The sequence below is a fragment of the Phoca vitulina genome, unplaced genomic scaffold, assembly GCF_004348235.1.
Source record: "Phoca vitulina isolate PV1807 unplaced genomic scaffold, GSC_HSeal_1.0 scaffold2, whole genome shotgun sequence".
Taxonomy (NCBI): domain Eukaryota; kingdom Metazoa; phylum Chordata; class Mammalia; order Carnivora; family Phocidae; genus Phoca; species Phoca vitulina.
Genome location: NW_022589705.1, coordinates 65,848,039 through 65,868,214, shown reverse-complemented (window position 1 = coordinate 65,868,214; position 20,176 = coordinate 65,848,039). Strand labels below are relative to the sequence as shown.

General features: G+C 46.1%; 3 protein-coding genes across 4 annotated transcripts in view; 1 reads left to right on the top strand and 2 right to left on the bottom strand.

Moving 5' to 3' along the window:
- The window catches only part of TESK2 (testis associated actin remodelling kinase 2), a 147,783-nt gene extending 140,381 nt beyond the window's left edge, over positions 1–7,402 (bottom strand). The window contains exon 1 of the mRNA XM_032430158.1: positions 7,070–7,402. The gene's annotated coding sequence lies outside the window, so the exon portion shown is untranslated. The remainder of the gene's footprint in view (positions 1–7,069) is intronic.
- A 3,579-nt stretch (positions 7,403–10,981) lies between these two features.
- On the bottom strand, positions 10,982–15,150 carry CCDC163 (coiled-coil domain containing 163). Its single transcript, XM_032414677.1, is given in 7 exon segments — positions 10,982–11,294; positions 11,583–11,677; positions 13,070–13,137; positions 13,433–13,500; positions 13,605–13,813; positions 14,275–14,604; positions 14,637–15,150. Coding segments are annotated over 6 exon segments (780 nt in total). The 5' UTR covers positions 14,715–15,150; the 3' UTR covers positions 10,982–11,294; positions 11,583–11,650.
- A 245-nt stretch (positions 15,151–15,395) lies between these two features.
- MMACHC (metabolism of cobalamin associated C) lies at positions 15,396–20,083 on the top strand. Of its 2 annotated transcripts, XM_032416954.1 has the most exons (4): positions 15,396–15,497; positions 17,252–17,446; positions 18,367–18,519; positions 19,028–20,083. In XM_032416954.1, the coding sequence occupies exons 1-4, from the start codon at positions 15,417–15,419 to the stop codon at positions 19,445–19,447; spliced, it is 849 nt and encodes a 282-aa protein (XP_032272845.1). In that variant the 5' UTR covers positions 15,396–15,416; the 3' UTR covers positions 19,448–20,083. The 2 variants fall into 2 exon arrangements, with proteins under 2 accessions (XP_032272845.1, XP_032272854.1); XM_032416963.1 differs by lacking the exon at positions 18,367–18,519.
- The last annotated feature ends 93 nt before the right edge of the window (positions 20,084–20,176 follow it).

Sequence of the window (20,176 nt, the reverse complement as noted above, 5' to 3'; positions counted from 1 at the left end):
ATAATTTATATCTTTTCCTTTAAAATCACCTCTATTTTCCTCTTCTACCTTAATGAAAATGCATTAATTTATAATCACACATACACACATATACGTGAGGTGTCCTCCCAAATTACAAATTCCTACCCATCAGTAGAAATACAATACCCATGGTAAATAATGTATAAATTTGTGAATCATAGCTAATGTGAAAGCAAAACAAATTTTGAGAACTTTTAATCAGATTCTAATTAAAGAATTCTAATATGGGGGGCCTGCATGGCTCAGTTGGTTGAGCAGCTGCCTTTGGCTCAGGTCATGATCCTGGAGTCCTGGATCGAGCTCTGCATCAGGCTCTCTGCTTCTCCCTGTCCCCTCCCGCAACTCATTCTCGCTTTCTCTCTCTTTCTTTCTCTCTCAAATAAATAAAATCTTTTTTAAAAAAGTTTAAAAAATAAAATTTAATTTAAAAAAAAAGAATTCTGGGGCGCCTGGGTGGCTTAGTCGTTAAGCGTCTGCCTTCAGCTCAGGTCATGATCCCAGGGTCCTGGGATCGAGCCCCGCATCGGGCTCCCTGCTCTGCGGGAAGCCTGCTTCTCCCTCTCCCACCCCTCCTGCTTGTGTTCCCTTTCTCGCTGTGTCTCTCTCTGTCAAATAAATAAATAAAATCTTTAAAAAAATAAAAAAATAAAAAATAAAAAATAAAGAATTCTAATATAAAGAACAAAACTAAAGTATGCAAAAATACTTCAGGATTTCCACAGTCCCTACTTTTGAAAAAGATCCCATGCAAATTGTCCGAGAAAAACAATGACCACAACATCAATACCACCAGTTTTCCACACTGCAGAAAGATAATTATGTCATTGTATTCCACTTAATGCAGAAGAGATGACAGCCTCTCTACAATTTATTCAGAAGACAAATTAATAAATAACACCATATTTCATGTGTATAATGATTTACAGTTTATAGTTCACAAAGTACTTTGACCTTCAAAATAACTGTTTTCTTGTTCCCACTGGATAGATAAAAAGTGAAGGATGAAAATGGAGAAGGCCTTTCTAACTATGACTCAAAATCCAAAAGCCATAAAAGAAAAGATTAAGAAATTTGTCTACATAAAAAAGAAAAATTTGTCTACATAAAAATACATGTAAATCTAAAAGTTTTTCATGGGAATAAAATAAAAGAAGTCAGAAGACAAATATCAAAATGGGAAAATATTTGTAACACATAATACATACCACAGGAAAAAATATATCACATATGTATGAACTATATAAAGTATATATGTGTGTATGTACATATGTATAATATATAAAAAGAGACATAGAAATTAATAGAAAAGAGACCTATGACAACAGATAAATCAGAATTTAAACAGGTAGTTTATAGAAAATGAAATATGAATAACTCAAACAACATAAAAAGATGCTTAACTTTAACATTATTTTTTAAAACTTAAAACTACTCTGGGTACCATTTTTCTCTATCAGACTGGCAAAAATTCAACTTTGATAACAGCAAAGCATAATATTAACAACGCTGATCCTAGAGCCAGAGTGCTTAGTTTGAATTTCTGCCACCTGTATGATCTGGGCAAGTCTCTTAAATTCTCTTCCTCAATTTATTCACCTGAAAAATAGAAACAATAATAGTACCTATCTCAAAGGGATATTAGTAAGATTAAATGAAGTAATATATATAAAGCAGTTTGAATAGTATCTAGCACATAGTTAGCACCTTATAAGTATTAGCTATGATACAGCTAATGTTGGTGAATGAACAGGCAATGTATATTAGAACAACCTCTAAGGAAAGCAATTTGGCAAAATTTCACAGTCATAAATGCATATATCCTTTGACTTAGAAATCCCACTTTCTGGGGTGCCTGACAGCACCTGCCTTCGGCTCAGGTCATGATCCCAGGGTCCTGGGATCAAGCCCCGCCTGCCTTGAGCTCCCTGCCCAGGGGGGAGTCGGCTTCTCCCTCTCCCTTTGCCCCTGCCCCGGCTCATGCTCTCTCTCATGCAGGCACTCTCACTCAAATAAATAGAATCCTTTTTTTTAATAAAGATTTATTTATTTATTTGAGAGAGAGAGCGCACGGAGGGGCAGAGGGAGACAGAAAGGAAGAATATTAAGCAAGCTCCACGCCCAGTGCAGAGCTCAACACGGGCTCAATCCCACGACCCCCAGATCATGACCTGAGCCAAAATCACAAGTCCGATGCTTAACCAACTGAGCCACCCAGGTACCATAATAAATAGAATCTTTAAAAGAAAAAGAAAAAAAAAGAGGGGCACCTGGGTGGCTCAGTCAGTTAAGTGCCTGCCTCCGCTCAGGTCACGAACTCGGGGTCCTGGGATCAAGCCCCGCATCGGGCTCCCTGCTCAGCGGGAAGTCTACTTCTCCCTCTCCCTCTGTCACTCTCCCTGCTTGTGCTCTCTCGCTTTCTCTCTCTCTATCAAATAAATAAATAAAATCTTTTTTTAAAAAGCAATTAAAGGGGCGCCTGGGTGGCTCAGTCGTCAAGCGGTCTGCCTTCGGCTCAGGTCATGATCCCAGGGTCCTGGGATGGAGCCTAGCATCAGGCTCCCTGCTCCGCGGGATGCCTTCTTCTCCCTCTGCCACTCCCCCTGCGTGTGTTCCCTCTCTCGCTGTGTCTCTCTCTGTCAAATAAATAAATAAAATCTTTAAAAAAAATTTTTAATTGCTTTTTATTATTTATTTATTTATCTTTAAAAGATTTTAATTGCTTTTTAATATTTATTTATCTTTAAAAGATTTTTAATTGCTTTTTAATATTTATTTATTTTTAAAATATTTTATTTATTTATTTGATAGAGACACAGCGAGAGAGGGAACACAAGCAGGGGGAGTGGGAGAGGGAGAAGAAGGCTTCCCGCAGAGCAGGGAGCCTGATGCTGGGCTCCATCCCAGGACCCTGGGATCATGACCTGAGCCGAAGGCAGACACTTAACGACTGAGCCACCCAGGCGCCCCAAAAGCAATTAAAAAAATTTTTTTAAATTATCACAAGTAGGCCTCTAACTGAAACAACCACCCACTCTGAGTGCTCAGCAAAAATAATACTAATGAGACCACACTGAAGTCATCTCCATATGATGACTTGGAAAATAGTATAATACCCATTGTTGGTCCAAAACAGTCAGCATCACCCACACTATACATTGTAATAATCGGGCTTCACTTACTGGAAGGAGATGAAATTCTCATAAAGGCCTTTATCATAGATTTCAAATTCCAACACAAAGTTCATTTTGCTGAACAATGAAGTGTACAACACTAAGAATATATCTACAAACACTTTCACATAGGGAAAAAAAAACATTAAATCAAGTCAGCTTTCTACTCTAAGTAAGCCAGGGAATGAGTACATGTAAATATGTAATTTTCCTTTTACAATTAATATAAGCACAGGGACGCCTGGGTGGCTCAGTCAGTTAAGCGTCTCCCTTGGACTCAGGTCATGATCCCAATGTCCTGAGATCAAGTCCCACATCCAGCTCCTTGCTCAGCAGGGAGCCTGCTTCTCCCTCTGCCTGCCACTCCCCCTGCTTGTGTGTGTGCGCTCTCTCTCTCTCTGACAAATAAATAAATACTTTAAAAAAAAATTAACATAAGCACGAAATGTTGTTGGGGATTCTGGGGTAGAGAGTCCCTAGCTTAGTCTCCCAACATATACACTTTTAAACACAATTGAATAGGCCCACCAAAAGATTTTTGAGACCATCCCCATTATACATCTGTATGAGAGAATCAGATATCATAGATCCAGGGCACAGGAACTTGACATTAATTCGCACAAACATCTATATCACCTAGTACTATTTCCTTTTTTTTAAGATTTTATTTATTTATTTGTCAGAGAGAGAGAGAGCGAGAGAGCACAAGCAGGAGGAGCGGCAGGCTCCCGATGTGGGACTCGATCCCAAGTCCCTGGGATCATGACCCAAGCCGGAGGCAGGTGCCTAACCCACTGAGCCACCCAGGCGTCCCCTAGTACTACTTTCTAACAAGTAATAAGGAACCTCCAATTCAATCCTGGGTCCCTCAGTTCTGAGCAGCCCCACCTATAGAACCCAGTATCTCCTCTGTTCCATTTCCTGCTATCATACTAGGCAATTATGACATCCATACCAATGACATATTCAACATACTTCACAGTCCCGTAACCTCCTACTACTTCAATAACCTGTACTTCCATTCCCCTTCAACAGCACTATAACAGTTATATCCTGTTTTGTTTTGTTTTGTTTAAGATTTTATTTATTTATTTGACAGAGAGAGAGCACAAGCAGGGGGAGCTGCAGAGGGAGAGGGAGAAGCAGGCTCTCCACTGAGCAGGGAGCCAGGTGCAGGGCTCAATCCCAGGACCCTAAGATAATGACCTGAGCCAAAGGCAGACGCTTAACTGACTGAGCCACCCAGGCACCCCTATACCCTGTTGTTGTTTTTTTATCTTGAAATAATGAACTCTCAGCTGTCCCATTCTATATTTATTTTTTTTGTAGTAATCTCTAAACCAATTGTGGGGCTCAAACTCACAACCCCAAGAGCCGCATACTCCTCCTCTGACTGAGCCAGCAAGGCACCCCTCCCCTTCTGTATTTCTTAAAGAACCTGGTCTTCAACCACATTTCTGATTGTCTCCTTATTCTCCAAGTACACTAGCCCTTCTGAAGGTTTTACTTCTTAAAACCCCAGCTTGGACTCTCAGACTCCATCATAATTCCCACACTATCACTAGCATTGTAAAGTTACTCTCCTTTTTATCTTCCTTTCTTATATATTCCAATTCTGGATCAACCCAACCATCTTTTCTGCACTCCCACTCTTAGGCTGCTGGAGAAAGTGTAAAATCCATGCTACTGGGCCCCATTAGAAATATATTATTTCTAACTTTTACTAGGCCCTCAATGGTGTCAGCAATCTTTTTTTTATCCTTAATCTATTTTCATTTTCCATTGAAGATTTCCATGGCCCTAATACTCACCATAGTTCCTTCAGTCTCCAGAAATAATTGACTTCTCTACAGATAACTAATCACATCAAGAAAATAAGACCATCTGTCACACTCCCCCACGTTCTTTTCCTTCTACCACAACATTATCCATCTTAACTTCTATCCTTTTAGTATCAAAGAATGAAATGCCCTGGGGCCCTGCTCATGCTCTCGCTCACTATCTCTGTCTCCAATAAATAAAATCTTTAAAAAAAAAAAAAATGAAATGCCCAACATATTTCCTAGATAAAATTTCCCCTCAACCTACAAAACTGTTTCACCCATACTAAAAAAAAAAAAAAAAAAACCCACACACACGTGCCATAGTGGAAAGTTCAAATTCTTGCCTACAGGCTTCCCAGTTGTAAAAGAGGAATACTGATACCTAAACCACAAGGCTGGTGTGATCTATAAAGCATCTTTACAGTACCTGACATAGAGTATATTCTCAATAAAGACGTTACCAGCAGCTCTCTTTCACAACCACACTTGCTGAAAGAGTAATTTTCCTCACTGCCTCCCATTTGTTCCTCAATCCATCTCACATTGCCACCATTGCACAATTCAAAGTGTCTTTCAGAGGGAAAAAGTGATCTCCTAATTGCTAAATTCAGTGGTTTCTTTCTAATCATCATTCTACTTGAGCTTTGCAGCACCTAACAGTGATGGTCATCCCCTCCCATATTGAAACCCTTCTTCCTTTGGTCTCTATTATAATGCTATTCTGTTCTTATTCTTGTCCCATTCCTTTAACCTCTGTTTCTCAGTGTCTATTACCCTTCAAACAATGATGTTCCTTCTGGTCCACAGCCCTTTTCTTCTTTCAGTATTACCATCCCATACTAAGTCTTCAAATATCCCTGTTTTATATTCTCTGTTGACTCTCAAATTTATGTATTCAGTTCCAACCTCACTCCCAATTTTCAGACCCAAATTTTCAGCAAACCACAGTGACATCTGAAAAACACCTCAAATTAAACATGTCCAAAACGAAATTCATTACCTTTCCTCAAAACTGCTTCTTTATATTCCCTATTACAATTAACACTACCAATGCATCCCACCAACAAAGTCAGAAACCTCCATTAACCCTCTCAACTCTGGAAACTTCATGGAATTGAAACCTCCTGGAAGTGCATGACACCCTCTTCATTTTCCTACCACTATTCCAGTTCATCCCCTCTGACCTGGATTAGCACACTGGTTTCCTGCCTACCTAGGCTTTCTGCCTCAACACTGTCTTCACTTTCAATTCTTCCTCCACATGCTCACCAGAGATAATCAATCACACCAAACTCCGGCTTACAAAACCTTCAGTGGCTCCCCATACCTACAGAATAGAGTCCAAATTCTTCAGCAAGGTTTTCTCAGAGTTATAAACGGAAAGGTCTCTAAATCAGACAAACATGGGTTTCATTTCTAGCTAAATCTAAATACTGGCTTAGTCCAGAGTCTTCCAAGTGAAGTGTAAGAGACAGAAGAGGGAAAAGGAAGGATGGGGAGAATAAGGATGACAGGAGGAGGGAAAAGAGAGGGACGCGGTAGTGTCTTGGGGAGGGGTGGGGAGTGAGGGCAGAGTACTTTAACGTAGAAGGGGAAAGTCTCCAGGGAAGAGTATGTTTGAGGGAAGTAAAGTGAAGGAGTCCAGATCTCTGAGGGACGAGGGAGGCTCTCAGCGTGGAGTTGGAGCTATCTGAAACAAGAGTTCTCCGAGAAAATGAGGGCTTCCTGAGTCTCTCAAGTGAGAAAAGTCCCTGAGAAGAGTCAAGGACCAGGTCCCTGATAACGAAGGAACTTCTAATGGGTTCCCGGCCTCTGAGGCGAGGAAGCGGGGGTAGGGGTGGGGGCTGTCCCGGGACCCTAAGGAAAGTGAAAAGGGAAGGGAAAGGGATCGAGGAGTATCCCCCAGCCGCTCAGAGGAGGACCTTGGGAAGCGAAGGGGTCCTGTCGGTGCTGAGAGACCCTAGCGCCAATGCTCCGGAGCCGTGGCGGCGTAGGAGCCGCGCGCGCGGGCCAGGGCGCCCCGGGCTTGTGCCCTATGCGCTCTCTTGGCGTTACCTGAGGCGGGACTGAGCAGCCAGAGGGGTGCCGGCGCGGGCGGGAGGCGGAGGCAGCAGCAAAGTGGGAGCATAGTAGCCCTCACAGCTCGGAAGCGGCAGAGGCTCTTAGCCTGCGGAGGTGGTGGGGATCCCTCGCGCAGAAGCCGGCGACTCGGCGGAACTAGCGGCAGCGAAGGACGAGGAGGCTACTGACATGGCCCCGCAGTCGGGACCGTTCCCCCCGTCCGTCTGGCGGGGCCAGGAGGATGATCCCAACGGCGAGCCAGAAAAGGCAGCTGAAACTCCGCTGAGCTCCGCGGCCGCGAGCGACTAAAACGCCTGCCCAGCCAGGCAGGGGGACTTGGGCGGGGCTTAAGGTGAGCACGCCCCTCTCCTCAAGCCTCCGAGCAGCCAATCAATCGTCAATCTTTGATAAACTAGCTAGTGGAATTACCCAATTAGCATTAGGAATGCCACGTGGTATGAGGGTGGCCTCAATAGGCGTCCGGGAAAGCCAATCAACAGCCCTAGGCGCCAACTCTGGAAGACTGTAAGACGAAGAGAACCAATAGGAAGGAAGAGGAGGTTAAAAACAGAAGGGGCAGTGTGTTGGGAAGGCGGAACCAAGGAGGAGGGAATACACCTGGGGGAAACCCAAGTCCCAAGCCTCCACCGGGGGGGCGGACAGTAAACAAAGGAGAGAACAATCATTGGTAATTAATAAAACCAACAGAAAATGGATTCCACTGACGCGGCTTTTCGGTTGGTGAAGGGTATAGCTAAGTAAGGACTACCTGAATAAAGAAAACCTATATGAACACAGAATCCTGCAGGACCTCAGTATAGTGGAAAAACTGATACATAAACTATTATTAGCTACTTGAGATAGTAAAAGCAATGGGTAGGGTTAAAATGCTGAGGCAGCTATTCATCTAGACTGAGATTTGATTTGGTGAAGGCTTCTTGGAGGTGATAACACTTGGGCTGGCTTGAAAACTGAAATTTTTGGAAAAAGCTGCATACGGACTGAGAATTCTGTTCAACATGCACATATTTCCTTCCTCATGCTTTCCATATACCTGGACTTCAGGTGCTCATAATCTCACGCCTGAGCAGATTGGAACAGGGCTAGAGCTTCCAGGGCGAGAGCAGGCAAAGAAACACTGGAGTATGGGCCTTCCTGCACCAGTACTCCCTTGGATAAGAGACCTCTTTTCAGACATCTTTAGACGTACCTCTACTGTAAGGGTCTTGACAGATGAGTGGGATTTGAATAGGAGTATAGGTGGTGTGCATTCCTGCGGCAATAAAGTTTAAGAAATGTATGATTTCATTCATATGTGGAATCTAAAAAACAACGAATGAATAAACAAACAAAAAGCATAACCAGACCTGTAGCCTGGTTATGGAGGCTACATATGGAGAACAAACTGATGGTTGCTGGAGAGGACAGGGACACAATGGGTGAAGGGGAGTGACAGGCTTTCAGTTATGGAATGAATAAATAATGAGAATAAAAGGCACAGCATAAGGAATGTAGTCGACGATATTATATTAGCATTGTGTGGTAACAGATGGTAGCTACACTTGTGGTGAGCATACCATAATGTATAAACTTGTCCAATCACTATGTTGTACACCTGAAAGTAATATATTATTGTGTGTCAACTACACTTAAATAAAAAAAAATTTTAAAGATATGTGATAGGAGACAACAATAGAGGTTAAATGTGGGCTTAAATGCCTAATTTGTCCTTTCTATTTTATGCTGTGAGAACTGTCAAAGGTTCTTGAGCAGAGTAGCCTTAACAGGATACTGTTTTAGTTAGATTAATTGGTAGCTCACAGTATCTCCAAAAGGAGAAAAAAAATCACCCCAGCCCAGTACCATTGGCCCAAAGCCTTTTCTGTATCATTCTTATGGCAATACATAATGTGCTGCCACCTGGTGACAGTTCAAATACCATTGTTCCACATTGCTATTGAATTTTTCTGTTGTTAGAGCCCTGGCACTCTTGCAAACCTGTCTCCCACAAAGCCTGATGCAAAGTAGTTGATAAATAAGTACAGCGCTTGTACCAAGTAGAATTGAATAATGCCATCATACCAGATGTATTATTTGCCCAATGAAAGATGTAAAAAACAAAGATTACTTGTACCTTGAGTAGGAAGATGAGCCTTGATGGCAAGTATTTAATTTTTTGAACAAGTTCTGTTTGACCCAAGTCTGATCTCTACCATTCCACTCTCGGCAATCTCTTTTTTCTTTTAAGATTTATGTATTTATTTGAAAGAGAGGGAGAGATGGGGGGGAGGTAGAGAGAGAGGGAGAGAATCTCAAGCAGACTCCCCACTTAATCCCATCACCCTGAGATCATGAGAAAGAGTTGGATGCTTGACCGACTGAACCATCCAGGTACCCCTCAGCAATCTCCTTAATACTGAGGGGAAAGAACCAAGGGAATGCCTTACAGCTATTCAGGTGTCAAAGGTCCACTCTTCATGACCTGTCTGCTACTTAGGCCAAGGCCTTGAATATACCCCATAACAGGAAGTAGTTCCTACCTACTCATTTCACCCTTTTATTATGCTTTTATTTCAGATAATTGTCTCCTCTTCCCAGCTAGATGGAGCTAAGAGCTGGGACCCTTATGAGCCCACTGTACATCTTAGCTGAGGGCAAATACATACCACGGCTGGTATGTACTATGCTCAATAAATATCCACTATCCTTTGTCTATATTTAGCAGTGGAAGAGACCTCATGAGATCTTAGTGGGATGCTGCTGCTTCTAAGGAAATCTTGGACTGCATTGTCTAGAATACAAAATCTAGTTAAGGTGAAAGTAAAGCTGCCCTTAGTCTACATAGAAAGATATACTTCCAACCAAGTGATGGAAGGATTAGAACCAATAGCCACAAGGCCTATTTTTTAATATAATAGGAAATATCAGAGTACATCACTTCTAGTGATTCAATGAGTATTAAATCATGAAATCTGGGGGTGCCTGGGTGGCTCAGATGGTTAAGCGTCTGCCTTCCGCTCAGGTCATGATCCTGGGGTCCCAGGATCGAGTCCTGCACCGGGCTCCCTGCTCAGCGGATGGTCTGCTTCTCCTTTTCCCTCTGTGCTCACGCGCTCTCGCTCTCTCTCTCTCAAATAAATAAATAAAATCTTTTTAAAAAATACATCATGAGGGTGCCTGGGTGGCTCAGTCGTTAAGCGTCTGCCTTCAGCTCAGGTCATGGTCCCAGGGTCCTGGGATCTAGCCCCGCATCGGGCTCCCTGCTCCGCAGGAAGCCTGCTTCTCCCTCTCCCACTCCCCCTGCTTGTGTTCCCTCTTTCGCTGTGTCTCTCTCTGTCAAAAAATAAAATAAAATCTTAAAAAAAAAAAATACATCATGAAATTTGTTTTATTTAGTAAATATATACATGTATATATCATTTAACAAATATATACATGTATATTTACCACGATGTAAACTGTATTTCTTACCGGAGGTCTCAGTCAAAAAATTTTAAAAGCCACTGGATTAGAGGCAGAAACTGAAAGAAAAGAGACCAGGAAACTGCTACAAAAATGCAAGCTGGGTTGGGCTGCTGAGGATGAAGCGGTGTGGCGGGACTGGAGTAAGCCTTAAGAGGCAGAAGTTGAAGATGAGGAGAGGAAGCCTTCTACTACTCAGGTCCAGGGCCTACCTGAATGTCTCGCTCTCCTCTGCATCCCCATAGCAACACTGCCCCAGAGCACTGTCCTACCTCATTCTACCCACCAGAACGGGAGCTCCCATCTTCTTCCAAGTTCCACTAAGCACAGGGCTTGCACTCAGAAGGTACAGCTATAAATATCTATGAACTTGGGAGTTCAGAGAGAGAGAGATGGCAGGAAGCAGTCAAGTAACAGGAGAAAGAAAAGGTACAGTTAAGTCTATCCCATGTAGGTGCTGATTCACAGAAGGTATCAGGGAGGGTTAAAACATTTTATTGCAGTTGGTGGACAGGGATGGGCAGGCAGTGACAAGCCTCAGTAGGGAGGGCAGATACCAGCTAGATCAAGAAGAGGGGCAGGGGGCCCAGAAACAAGGCCTTGGAGGGGAAGGTGAGCAAAACTACTCTTTCAAGTCCTTACAGGTCACTCAGGAACATTGTGAGGCCCTTAAAGAAGAGGTTCTCCTGCTCAAGGCTCTGGGCCTAGAGCTGTAAGCTGCTGGGCTCCAGTTTAGAAAGTGTGCTCCTCTGGAGATCTAAGAGGAGAGAAAAGGAAGAGAAAACAAACCATCAGCAAGCACTATGATACACATAGAACTAAGCCCTGGGCCTGTCTGATGGGGAGGAACAGACAGGCCTAACTTGGGACAAGTAATAACAGAGGACGATGGATTCACCAAAAAAGAGGCAGAGATTCCATCTACCCAGTGCCAAACAATTAGGCAGCAGACACCCACACACCATTCAGATTCAGCCTCACCCAGTCCTGGGATCCCTGCCCTTACCCCCACCTAGCTTCCTTAAAAGTTCCCAGCCACTCTTACTGTCCAGAAGACTGACTTCAGAGCTAGATGAAGAAAGAGATGTGGCGAAGGTGGCAGCCACAGGCAGCTTAGATTGGAGGATGTGAACGGAGGTCCTGGAAAGGGGAACAGAATCAGAGATAGAAATGGTGATTGTGGGGGCGCCTGGGTGGCTCAGTCATTAAGCGTCTGCCTTCGGCTCGGGTCATGATCCCAGGGTCCTGGGATCAAGACCTGCATCGGGCTCCCTGCTCAGCGGGAAGCCTGCTTCTCCATCTCCTACTCCCCCTGCTTGTGTTCCCTCTCTCACTGTGTCTCTCTCTGTCAAGTAAATAAATAAATAAAATCTTAAAAAAAAAAAAAATGGTGATTGTGGGACAAGGGGACCCTCCCAGCACAGAACTGTCCTCCATCCTGAGGCCAGGACTCCAGTCTCCTCCCTCTTCATCCTCTGAACATACCTCAGTGACCCTGTATCGAGTAAAGAATGCCCAGTACTATTTAATAGGCTGTAATCCAGATATTCATACCACCCTACCAACCCATGTCAAATCTAGGATAGTTGAGGGGCACCTGAATGGCTCAGTTGGTTGAGCGTCCGACTCTTGATTTCAGCCTAGGTCATGATCTCAGGGTTGTGGGATCAAGACCCACACTGGGCTCTGCACTCAGCGCAGAGTCTGCTTGAGATTCTCTCTCTCCCTCTCCCTTTGCTCCTCCCCCTGCTCACGCTCACTCTCTCTCTCTCTCATTCTCTCTCAAATAAATAAATAAAATCTTTTTTAAAAAATCTAGGGTAGGGCGCCTGGGTGGCTCAGTCGTTAAGCGCCTGCCTTCGGCTCAGGTCATGATCCTAGGGTCCTGGGATCGATCCCCACATCAGGCTCCCTGCTCTGCGGGAAGCCTGCTTCTCCCTCTCCCACTCCCCCTGCTTGTGTTCCCTCTCTCACTGTGTCTCTCTCTGTCAAATAAATAAAATCTTTAAAAAAAAAAAATCTAGGCTAGCTGAACTTTGGTCCCCGAATGCCTGGCCTCTGAGACAAATCCCTTCCACTGCCATAAGCACCTGCAACCCCTGACCTATGGAGGTTGTGTTTACGCCTATGGAGTCTCAAGGATAACCTGGTCCGTTATCCTTGTGCCTCTGTCCTGGCAGCCTCCAGGGTGTGACCCTTGCCCTCCTGCCACTTTGCAACTGCTCCAACATCTGCCAGACCACAGACCCAGGTAGGACCAAACCTCTCCCTCTGCAGGAGGAATCCCCCTCCCCACCATTGGCGTATTCAGCACACATGGAACTCTCATGTGGGCAATGACATTTTCTCAACCTGGAGACGAGAGCTTGGGAAGAAGAGCTTGGGAGGGAGGTACAGTCACCACAGGCAAGAGAGGAACAGATAGGGGTAGCAAAGAGTATCCTGGCCTACCTGCAGAACAGAAAAGACAGAGAAGAAAGGAAGGGGCCTCCACAGGGAGATATGAAGAGATAGGTCTGATCCTAGTCCTACCTTCCAGCTGTGGGCCTGAGCTTGCTGCCCCTCGGCCATCTGCTGCAGCAGCAGCTCCTGGTGCTGGCCTTCAGATGAGAGAAAAATGTAAGGAAGCTATTCTCCAACTTCTTTCCTTTCCCCTCCCTGCCTTGTGCCTAGCCTGGTGCTGACAACTGAGACAGAGTATTCTGGTGTAGCTATTGGGAAGCTTCCAAGCTGACTGGGGAGACTGGACTCACACCATGGAGGTAAGACAAAACACTTGGCCAGACTTCTGAGCAGTTCAAGCAATCAGAGCTATGGCCACTTACTGGGATAGCAAAAAGACTCTCCAGAAAAGAGAACAGGTGAATTTGTACCCACCCCCAATCTTTTACTCACTCAGCTGGTCCCGCAGCAGCTTCAGCTCCTCCCAAAGAAGCTCTGATTCCTCCCACAGGAGTTGCCGCCTGCACAGATGACAGCCATGTTAACCTAAAGCCCATCAACAAGCCCAGAGGACACTACCAGGAGTTAGAGGCCTGAAGAAGGAGAGAACTTGCCCATCACATACTCATTCTGCAGCTCTTGGTGAAGGCCACTAGAAGCACTGCACTTTCGTGGTCCTGTTTGTATTTGGGCTTGGGCCTGTTCCTGCACCTGGCTTTGAAGGCCCTGCAGTTCCCTTCTCAGCCCCTCCAGGCGTTGCTCCAGGAGGAGGGCCCTCTGCTCTGGGCCTCCCTGCAGCAACCTTAGTGATGCTGTAGTGGGACAAGTTGAGCGTCAGCCCTTCTGAGAGCTTTACACATGAGCCTAGACACTCCCCTTGCAAATCAAGACACAAGTAAGTGCACAGGAGGTGTGTAACAAAATCGTGTGCGTACATAATGAGCTATGTGTATGAAAAAAAGAACTGGCCAGATACCTTCCAGGGCACAGATCTAGTATTTCTGCTGCTCTCGCTCTTCCAGCAGCCCCTGTACAGCCTGTCTTAGTGCCTCAGTCACCTACCCAGGCAAGAAAAACCACATGAGCTACTGTGTAAAGGGCTTCCCCAACCCCTGATATCCTCATCTCACACAAACACCACACATAAAACCCAGAGGTGCATGCTTTACCTGAGCCTGGGATTGAAGCTGGGATTGGAGAATAGTAACTTCATCCCAGAGAGAAGCTGCTCTTTGGGTCTCAGCCCAACTCAGCCTCTCTGGAACAAAGGGAGTCTCTAGAGCCCAAGGTTGTCAAGCTTGGACCCCAGACTGTGGAGGCAAGTGATGAGGGGAAATCCAGGTCCCAGCCAGGTCTCCTGTGGAGGGAATAAGTAAGGGACAATTGTGAGGGCTATCTTTGGGGGAAAACACAGATGTTTGTTCAGGAAAGAAAACAGTTGGAATTTGGAAGGAATAGTGGATGGTACAGGCACCGGAAAAAGGCAGATCCTGGAAAGAGAAAAGGCTGGAGGGTAGAAAAGGAACAACACTTACCTGCTGTGGAGACTCTAAGAGGATACAGTCGCTGCTACAAAAGAAACAAGTGCACAGGCCAATAAGCTCTGAGTGTCCCTAAACCCAAAACTCCAAATGGGGGCCCTTAGGCGCCCCCTCACCTTAATCCTAGCCACATTTCCATCAGTAGCATTGAGAAGTGCGTCGAGGTGCTCAGACCAGCTCAGGCTCCTACTCATAACCTTCTGCGAGGCTGCCTCCTGGCGTCTTGTGCCCTTGCTCTCCCAGCCCGGAATACCCGAGGTACAGCCCAATAAAGCCACACGTCAGACAGAGAGTGGGAATCGGGGATGTAATCCTAAAGGTAGGGATGCAGTATCAGATAGCCGAAACTGGGACTAGTCAGGGAAACAGCGCTTGGGGTAAGTAGGGGAAAAGCGAGATACTCTGATACGCAGATACCAGGTGGGAGTTGAGAGTGCCAAATCTTGTTCGAGACCTCTCCAGATCCAAGACACAGGCGTCATCTCGCCGAACCTGTGCCAGCGAGTACAGCCGCCACCCGGTTCAAACCCTCCTTATAGACCGGGAAAGTCCGACTTCGGACTTGCAGCCGCAGCGCCACTTGGTCAACTGAGTTCGTCTCTCCCGGAGACGACCGGCGATGGAGGCTGCCAAACTACGTTTCTCTGGAAGCGACACGAACATTCAAACCCCCACCGTGAAGCTTGCCGGGAAACTGAGGCTTTCGAATTCTGTAGTTGTTGTCTTCAAGGACCAAGTGAACTACATATCCCAGGATGCATGGCACCGAGTCACCGCTATTCCGCCGCTGGTCCCAGTAGTTCTTGGGAAATGGAGTCCGAGCTACCTTGAAACTTAACGGACCAGGTTATCCTTGAGACTCCATTCCCCAGCAAGCTCTGCGCGTAGCGTGCGCTATGGAGCCGCAAGTCGCAGAACTGAAGCGGACTATCGAGGACACGTTGTGTCCTTTCGGCTTCGAGGTTTACCCGTTTCAGGTTGGTTTATCCCTTCTGCGGTGCGGGGCGAGGTGTATGATTGGCCTGGGTGCTACTGGCGTGAAGCCCCAGTCTTCTGGTCCTTCCCGAGCTCCTCTGGCCCCATGTCCCTCTGACCTATCGGGACAGGGTGTCAACGGCGACTTTGTTAAAAAAGTAGAGAAACGGTCGCACGTTTGTCCTTTTACCCCCATATAATGCCATATTGATGAATGGGAGAAACATAATCCAGTAATCTTGTGGCTCTGCCACCTCCATAATTCAGAGGAAGAAAGTGACCCCGGAGCCAGTCACTTTAGAAGCTTCCTAAAGGAATTAGGATAGGGCAAGGCCTGGAAGGTTTGCGTAGCTAATATTTAGGCCATCTGAGAAGGGAAGGGCATTCCTGTTGTTGAACAAGCGAACAATTGGCTGGCTTGTTCCATCTACCAAGAGAAGGATAATTCATGATATTGCCAATCACCAGCGCTGGGCTGGATACAGAAACTGTGCACTTGCCTGACACAGAAGTCTGGCACCACCACCTACCCTTGTTTACATAGATCCATTTCCCCCTTATCCAGTACCCCCTGTACTGAGCTGTGTGCTTGGACAAAGCTAAATCAACTCAGCTTGAGCCCTTTGCCTGATGCTTAAGAGACAGCCCACTTCCACCCCTTCCACTGAGTGGCCCACAGCAGTGCTGGAAAAGAATAGAGGAAGAGAGGTAGGTTGGTTCTAGCTTAAGAAGGACTAACCAGAAAAAATGGAGTTGAGCTTCATGTGAAAAGAAGGAGAGGATTATGTACATCCCAAATATCAGGAACAGCTTGAGTAAAGGTGTGGAGGTAGTGATGGATGGCAGGTATGGAGAGAGTGAGAATGACTGGTGAGTCAGGTAGACCTGGGTGGGTAATGGGAGTTATTGTACTGAACAGAGCCAGTCATCCTGGGCTCCTACTTCTCATCCCTTCCCTCCCCCATATCCAGTCAGACACCAAGCCCTTTAGGAATCTGTTACCTGAATCTCCCAAATCCATTCCCTTCCTTTTAGCCCCTCTATGCTCTGGTCCAGGCCAGTATTCGTCACTTGGATTACTGCAGTAACCTGCTTGCTATCATTGTGTATGCAATCCATCCTCCACACTGCAGCCAGATCTTTCTAAAACTGATGATGTCAGTTTACTCCTTAAATCTTCGATGGCTAGCCCCTTGTCACCAAATTAAACCCATATTCCTTAAATTGGTATTCTAGGCCAGCCATAATCTCAAACCTACTGATCTCCACCCCTCTCCAGCTCCCCTTTACAAACCGTTCACTTCTATCCAACTGGACAATTTGCTATTTTCCAAATAGGACCTTTTTGCATGTCTTTGTTAATGCTGTGACCTCTATTTATAATGCATAATGGAATCTCCCTCCTTACATCGTCTGTCAGATTCCTTCCTAGCCTTCAAAACAGCTTCCAAGAAGCCTTTTCTAATTTCACAGGACCCTCATTTGGCCCTGTCATTGCACTAATCACAGTATAATTTCTTTTGGTTCTTAGTTCATGAATCCTCTGCTTCTCTATTCCAAATTCCCTGTCAAATTCCCCCATGGAGAAGTCCCCCATAAGTATACATCATGCAGCATCAGTACAAATCCACTGACTGAATGAATGAGATGGAGACTGAGGCAAGATGTATGAGGCCTTGAATGCTAGGATAAGGTATGAGCCTAGCAAAGGTCTAAATTGGCCCTCTGTGTGGCCTGAATTTTCTCTCTGTTCCAGGTGGCATGGTATAACGCACTCCTGCCTCCGACTTTCCACCTACCCCTGCCAGGACCTACCCTGGCCTTCTTGGTACTCAGCACACCTGCCATGTTTGACCGGGCCCTCAAACCCTTCCTGCAGAGCTGCCGCCTCCAACAACTGATTGACCCTGTGGACCAGTGTGTGGCCTACCACTTGGGCCGCGTTAGAGAGGTGAGCAAGGCTCATATATTCCCCCAGCTTCCAAGCCTGTAGCCGCTTCCAGCTCTTTTAAGCTCAGTGCAGGAGTAGAGCTACGTAGAGCCAAGAGCCACTTCCCAGATAGGATATCCTAAAGCCATCCCTGACATTGTGATCTCTCCCCATTCTGCTTTATCTTACCCCAGTTTCAGCTCCCTTCTTCTAGCAGACCCCCAGGTCTGGAATAAATCTCACTCACCCTACTCTGATGGTCAATTAATTATATGAACCTCAAACCAGACTTCCCTTGGCCTCCAAGTGAAATAGGAATAAGCCTAGCATCCCCTAAGCATCTCTCACCTGTCTTAGCCCTAGACTGGAAGTTTTGTGCTGTCTTCGGGGCCTTTTGAGAACGGAACAGTATTTCCCCACTACACACACATACACATAAAATACATACACATACATTGGATCTCCCCAAAGCTGCGCCAGGTCTTCCTCCACACTGGGACTCTGGAAGGCAGAGACCAGTCACCCCTTATAATAAATTTTTTTTAAGATTTATTTAGAGAGAGTGCAAGGAGGGGCAGAGGGAGAGAGAGTCTTAGGCGGACTCTGTGCTGAGGGTGGAGCCTGACACACGGGGCTCAATCTCCAGCCCCTCAGAGACCTGAGCCGAAATCAAGAGTGACACTCAACCGAGTGCACCACCTAGGCGCCCCAGCCCCTCATCATGGAAGCTTCTGAGCAAGACCTTGTTATTTCCCTTCAAACATGGGCCCTCCTGGACAGATCATTTTCTTCACAGTGGACCCCCGCACCCCCAAATTTAAGGTCATGTTTTCCCTTCAAATGATTTCTGAGGATAGGATCTTGTTAACAAATATTAGAGCGCTCTCAGGCAAAGTCATTCCTTTCGTGCTATTTGAAATGAGCTTCCATCTCTATCCCAGAACCTCCCAGAGTTGCAAATCGAAGTCATCGCTGACTACGAGGTACACCCCAATCGGCGCCCCAAGATTCTGGCCCAGACTGCAGCCCATGTGGCAGGGGCTGCTTACTACTATCAACGAAAGGATGTGGAGGCTGACCCCTGGGGGGACCAGGTCAGAGGCCAAGTATGAATGAGTAGGGACTGGGAGAAAATAGTGAAGGCCCCTCAAGATACCAACTAACATTATTCCACCTCCCCTGGGTAAAGGATTTGGTAGACACAACACCAGGGAAAGATGTCAGGTATTGGTGTCTGGATGTCAAGTCAGTCAGGAGCCCAACCCCACATGCTTTCTGGAGTCTACCTGGGAACAGATGAGGTCAGAGAACCTAGTCTGTTCTTAAAATCTGGTTACAGGATGGAGGGGGCAGAGCAGTGATTAGGAGACCAGTGGTGAAGACTGGGAAGTTGATGGAGGCTGTTTAAGGAACTCTCCTTCTGGCCAGAGTAAGCTCATGAAAAGGGTTGTCCAGGAGAGGAAATGGGGGAGCCCAGCTACAAGAGTGGTTCAAATGTGGAATCAGTGTCCTTTGAGAATTGAACAAGCCTAGTCTGCAATGATGGTAGTTGGACCTAGTGCCAAGTCTTCCATGACCGTGCTTTTCTTTACCCTCTCCCAGCACATATCAGGTGTGTGCATACACCCCCGATACGGGGGCTGGTTTGCCATCAGAGGAGTGGTGCTGCTGCCAGGAATAGAGGTGCCAGATCTGACACCCACAAAACCCCTGGACTGTGTACCTAAGAGAGCTGACCGAATCACCTTGCTTGAAAGATTTAATTTCCATTGGCGTGACTGGACATACCGGGATGCTGTGACACCACAGGAGCGCTACTCAGAAGAGCAGAAGGCCTACTTTTCTACTCCACCTGCCCAACGTTTAGCCTTCTTGGGCTTGGCCCAACCCTCAGAGGATCCTAGCTCTACGTCTCCTGAGCTACCTTTTACAACACTCAGACCCAAAAAGCCCCAGAATCCCAGCAGAGCCCAGGGCTGGCTCAGCCCCAGTGTCTCACCACCCGCATCCCCTGGTCCCTGATATCCTCCCTCCCCTGGGATCCCTATTTATAAGTGGTACTTGCTGGGACTCGTTTTGCTTTTCGGCAAGGCCAAGAGCTTTCATTTTGGATATATTTATTCTTGATAAAGGAATTCTAGTAGAGATCTTCAATGAAGATAAGGCTCTTGTCAAAACACAGACAGATCCAGAATTCCCACCTGGCTTGGAATATGGGATTATTCCTGTTAGCATTTCTCTGCAGTGCTCTAAGATGCTAATTGTTACAAAGCCTTTCTAAAGGGAAATCATCCCCTAATGGCATCTGCCTCATAGGCTTGTTGTGGGTAATGAATAAACACACGTTAAGCACTTCTGAAACAATGCCTGGCTTATTCAAGTGGTGTCCGTTGTCATCCAAAGCCCTGGGAATCCTGTACTGCTGCTCATAGAGGTCTTGCTTGGGAGGGGTGGGGATAGGCTGGAGTACCTGACAGGTGTCTGGCAAGAGTACAGAATACACGACAGAGTTCTGAATCTTCCATAGCCACAAGGGCTCAAGAGGCACCCACCTTCTCCCCAGACATCCCTCCCTCCCTCAGGACAATGAGATCAATGAGGGCCAAAAAAGGACTACCTTCAGATCAAGGCTAGGATCCAAGGAAGCCAAGAAGTGCTCAGCACTGTTTTTTTTCTATTTTAAAGATTTTGAGGGGCGCCTGGGTGGCTCAGTCGTTAAGTGTCTGCCTTCGGCTCAGATCATGATCCCAG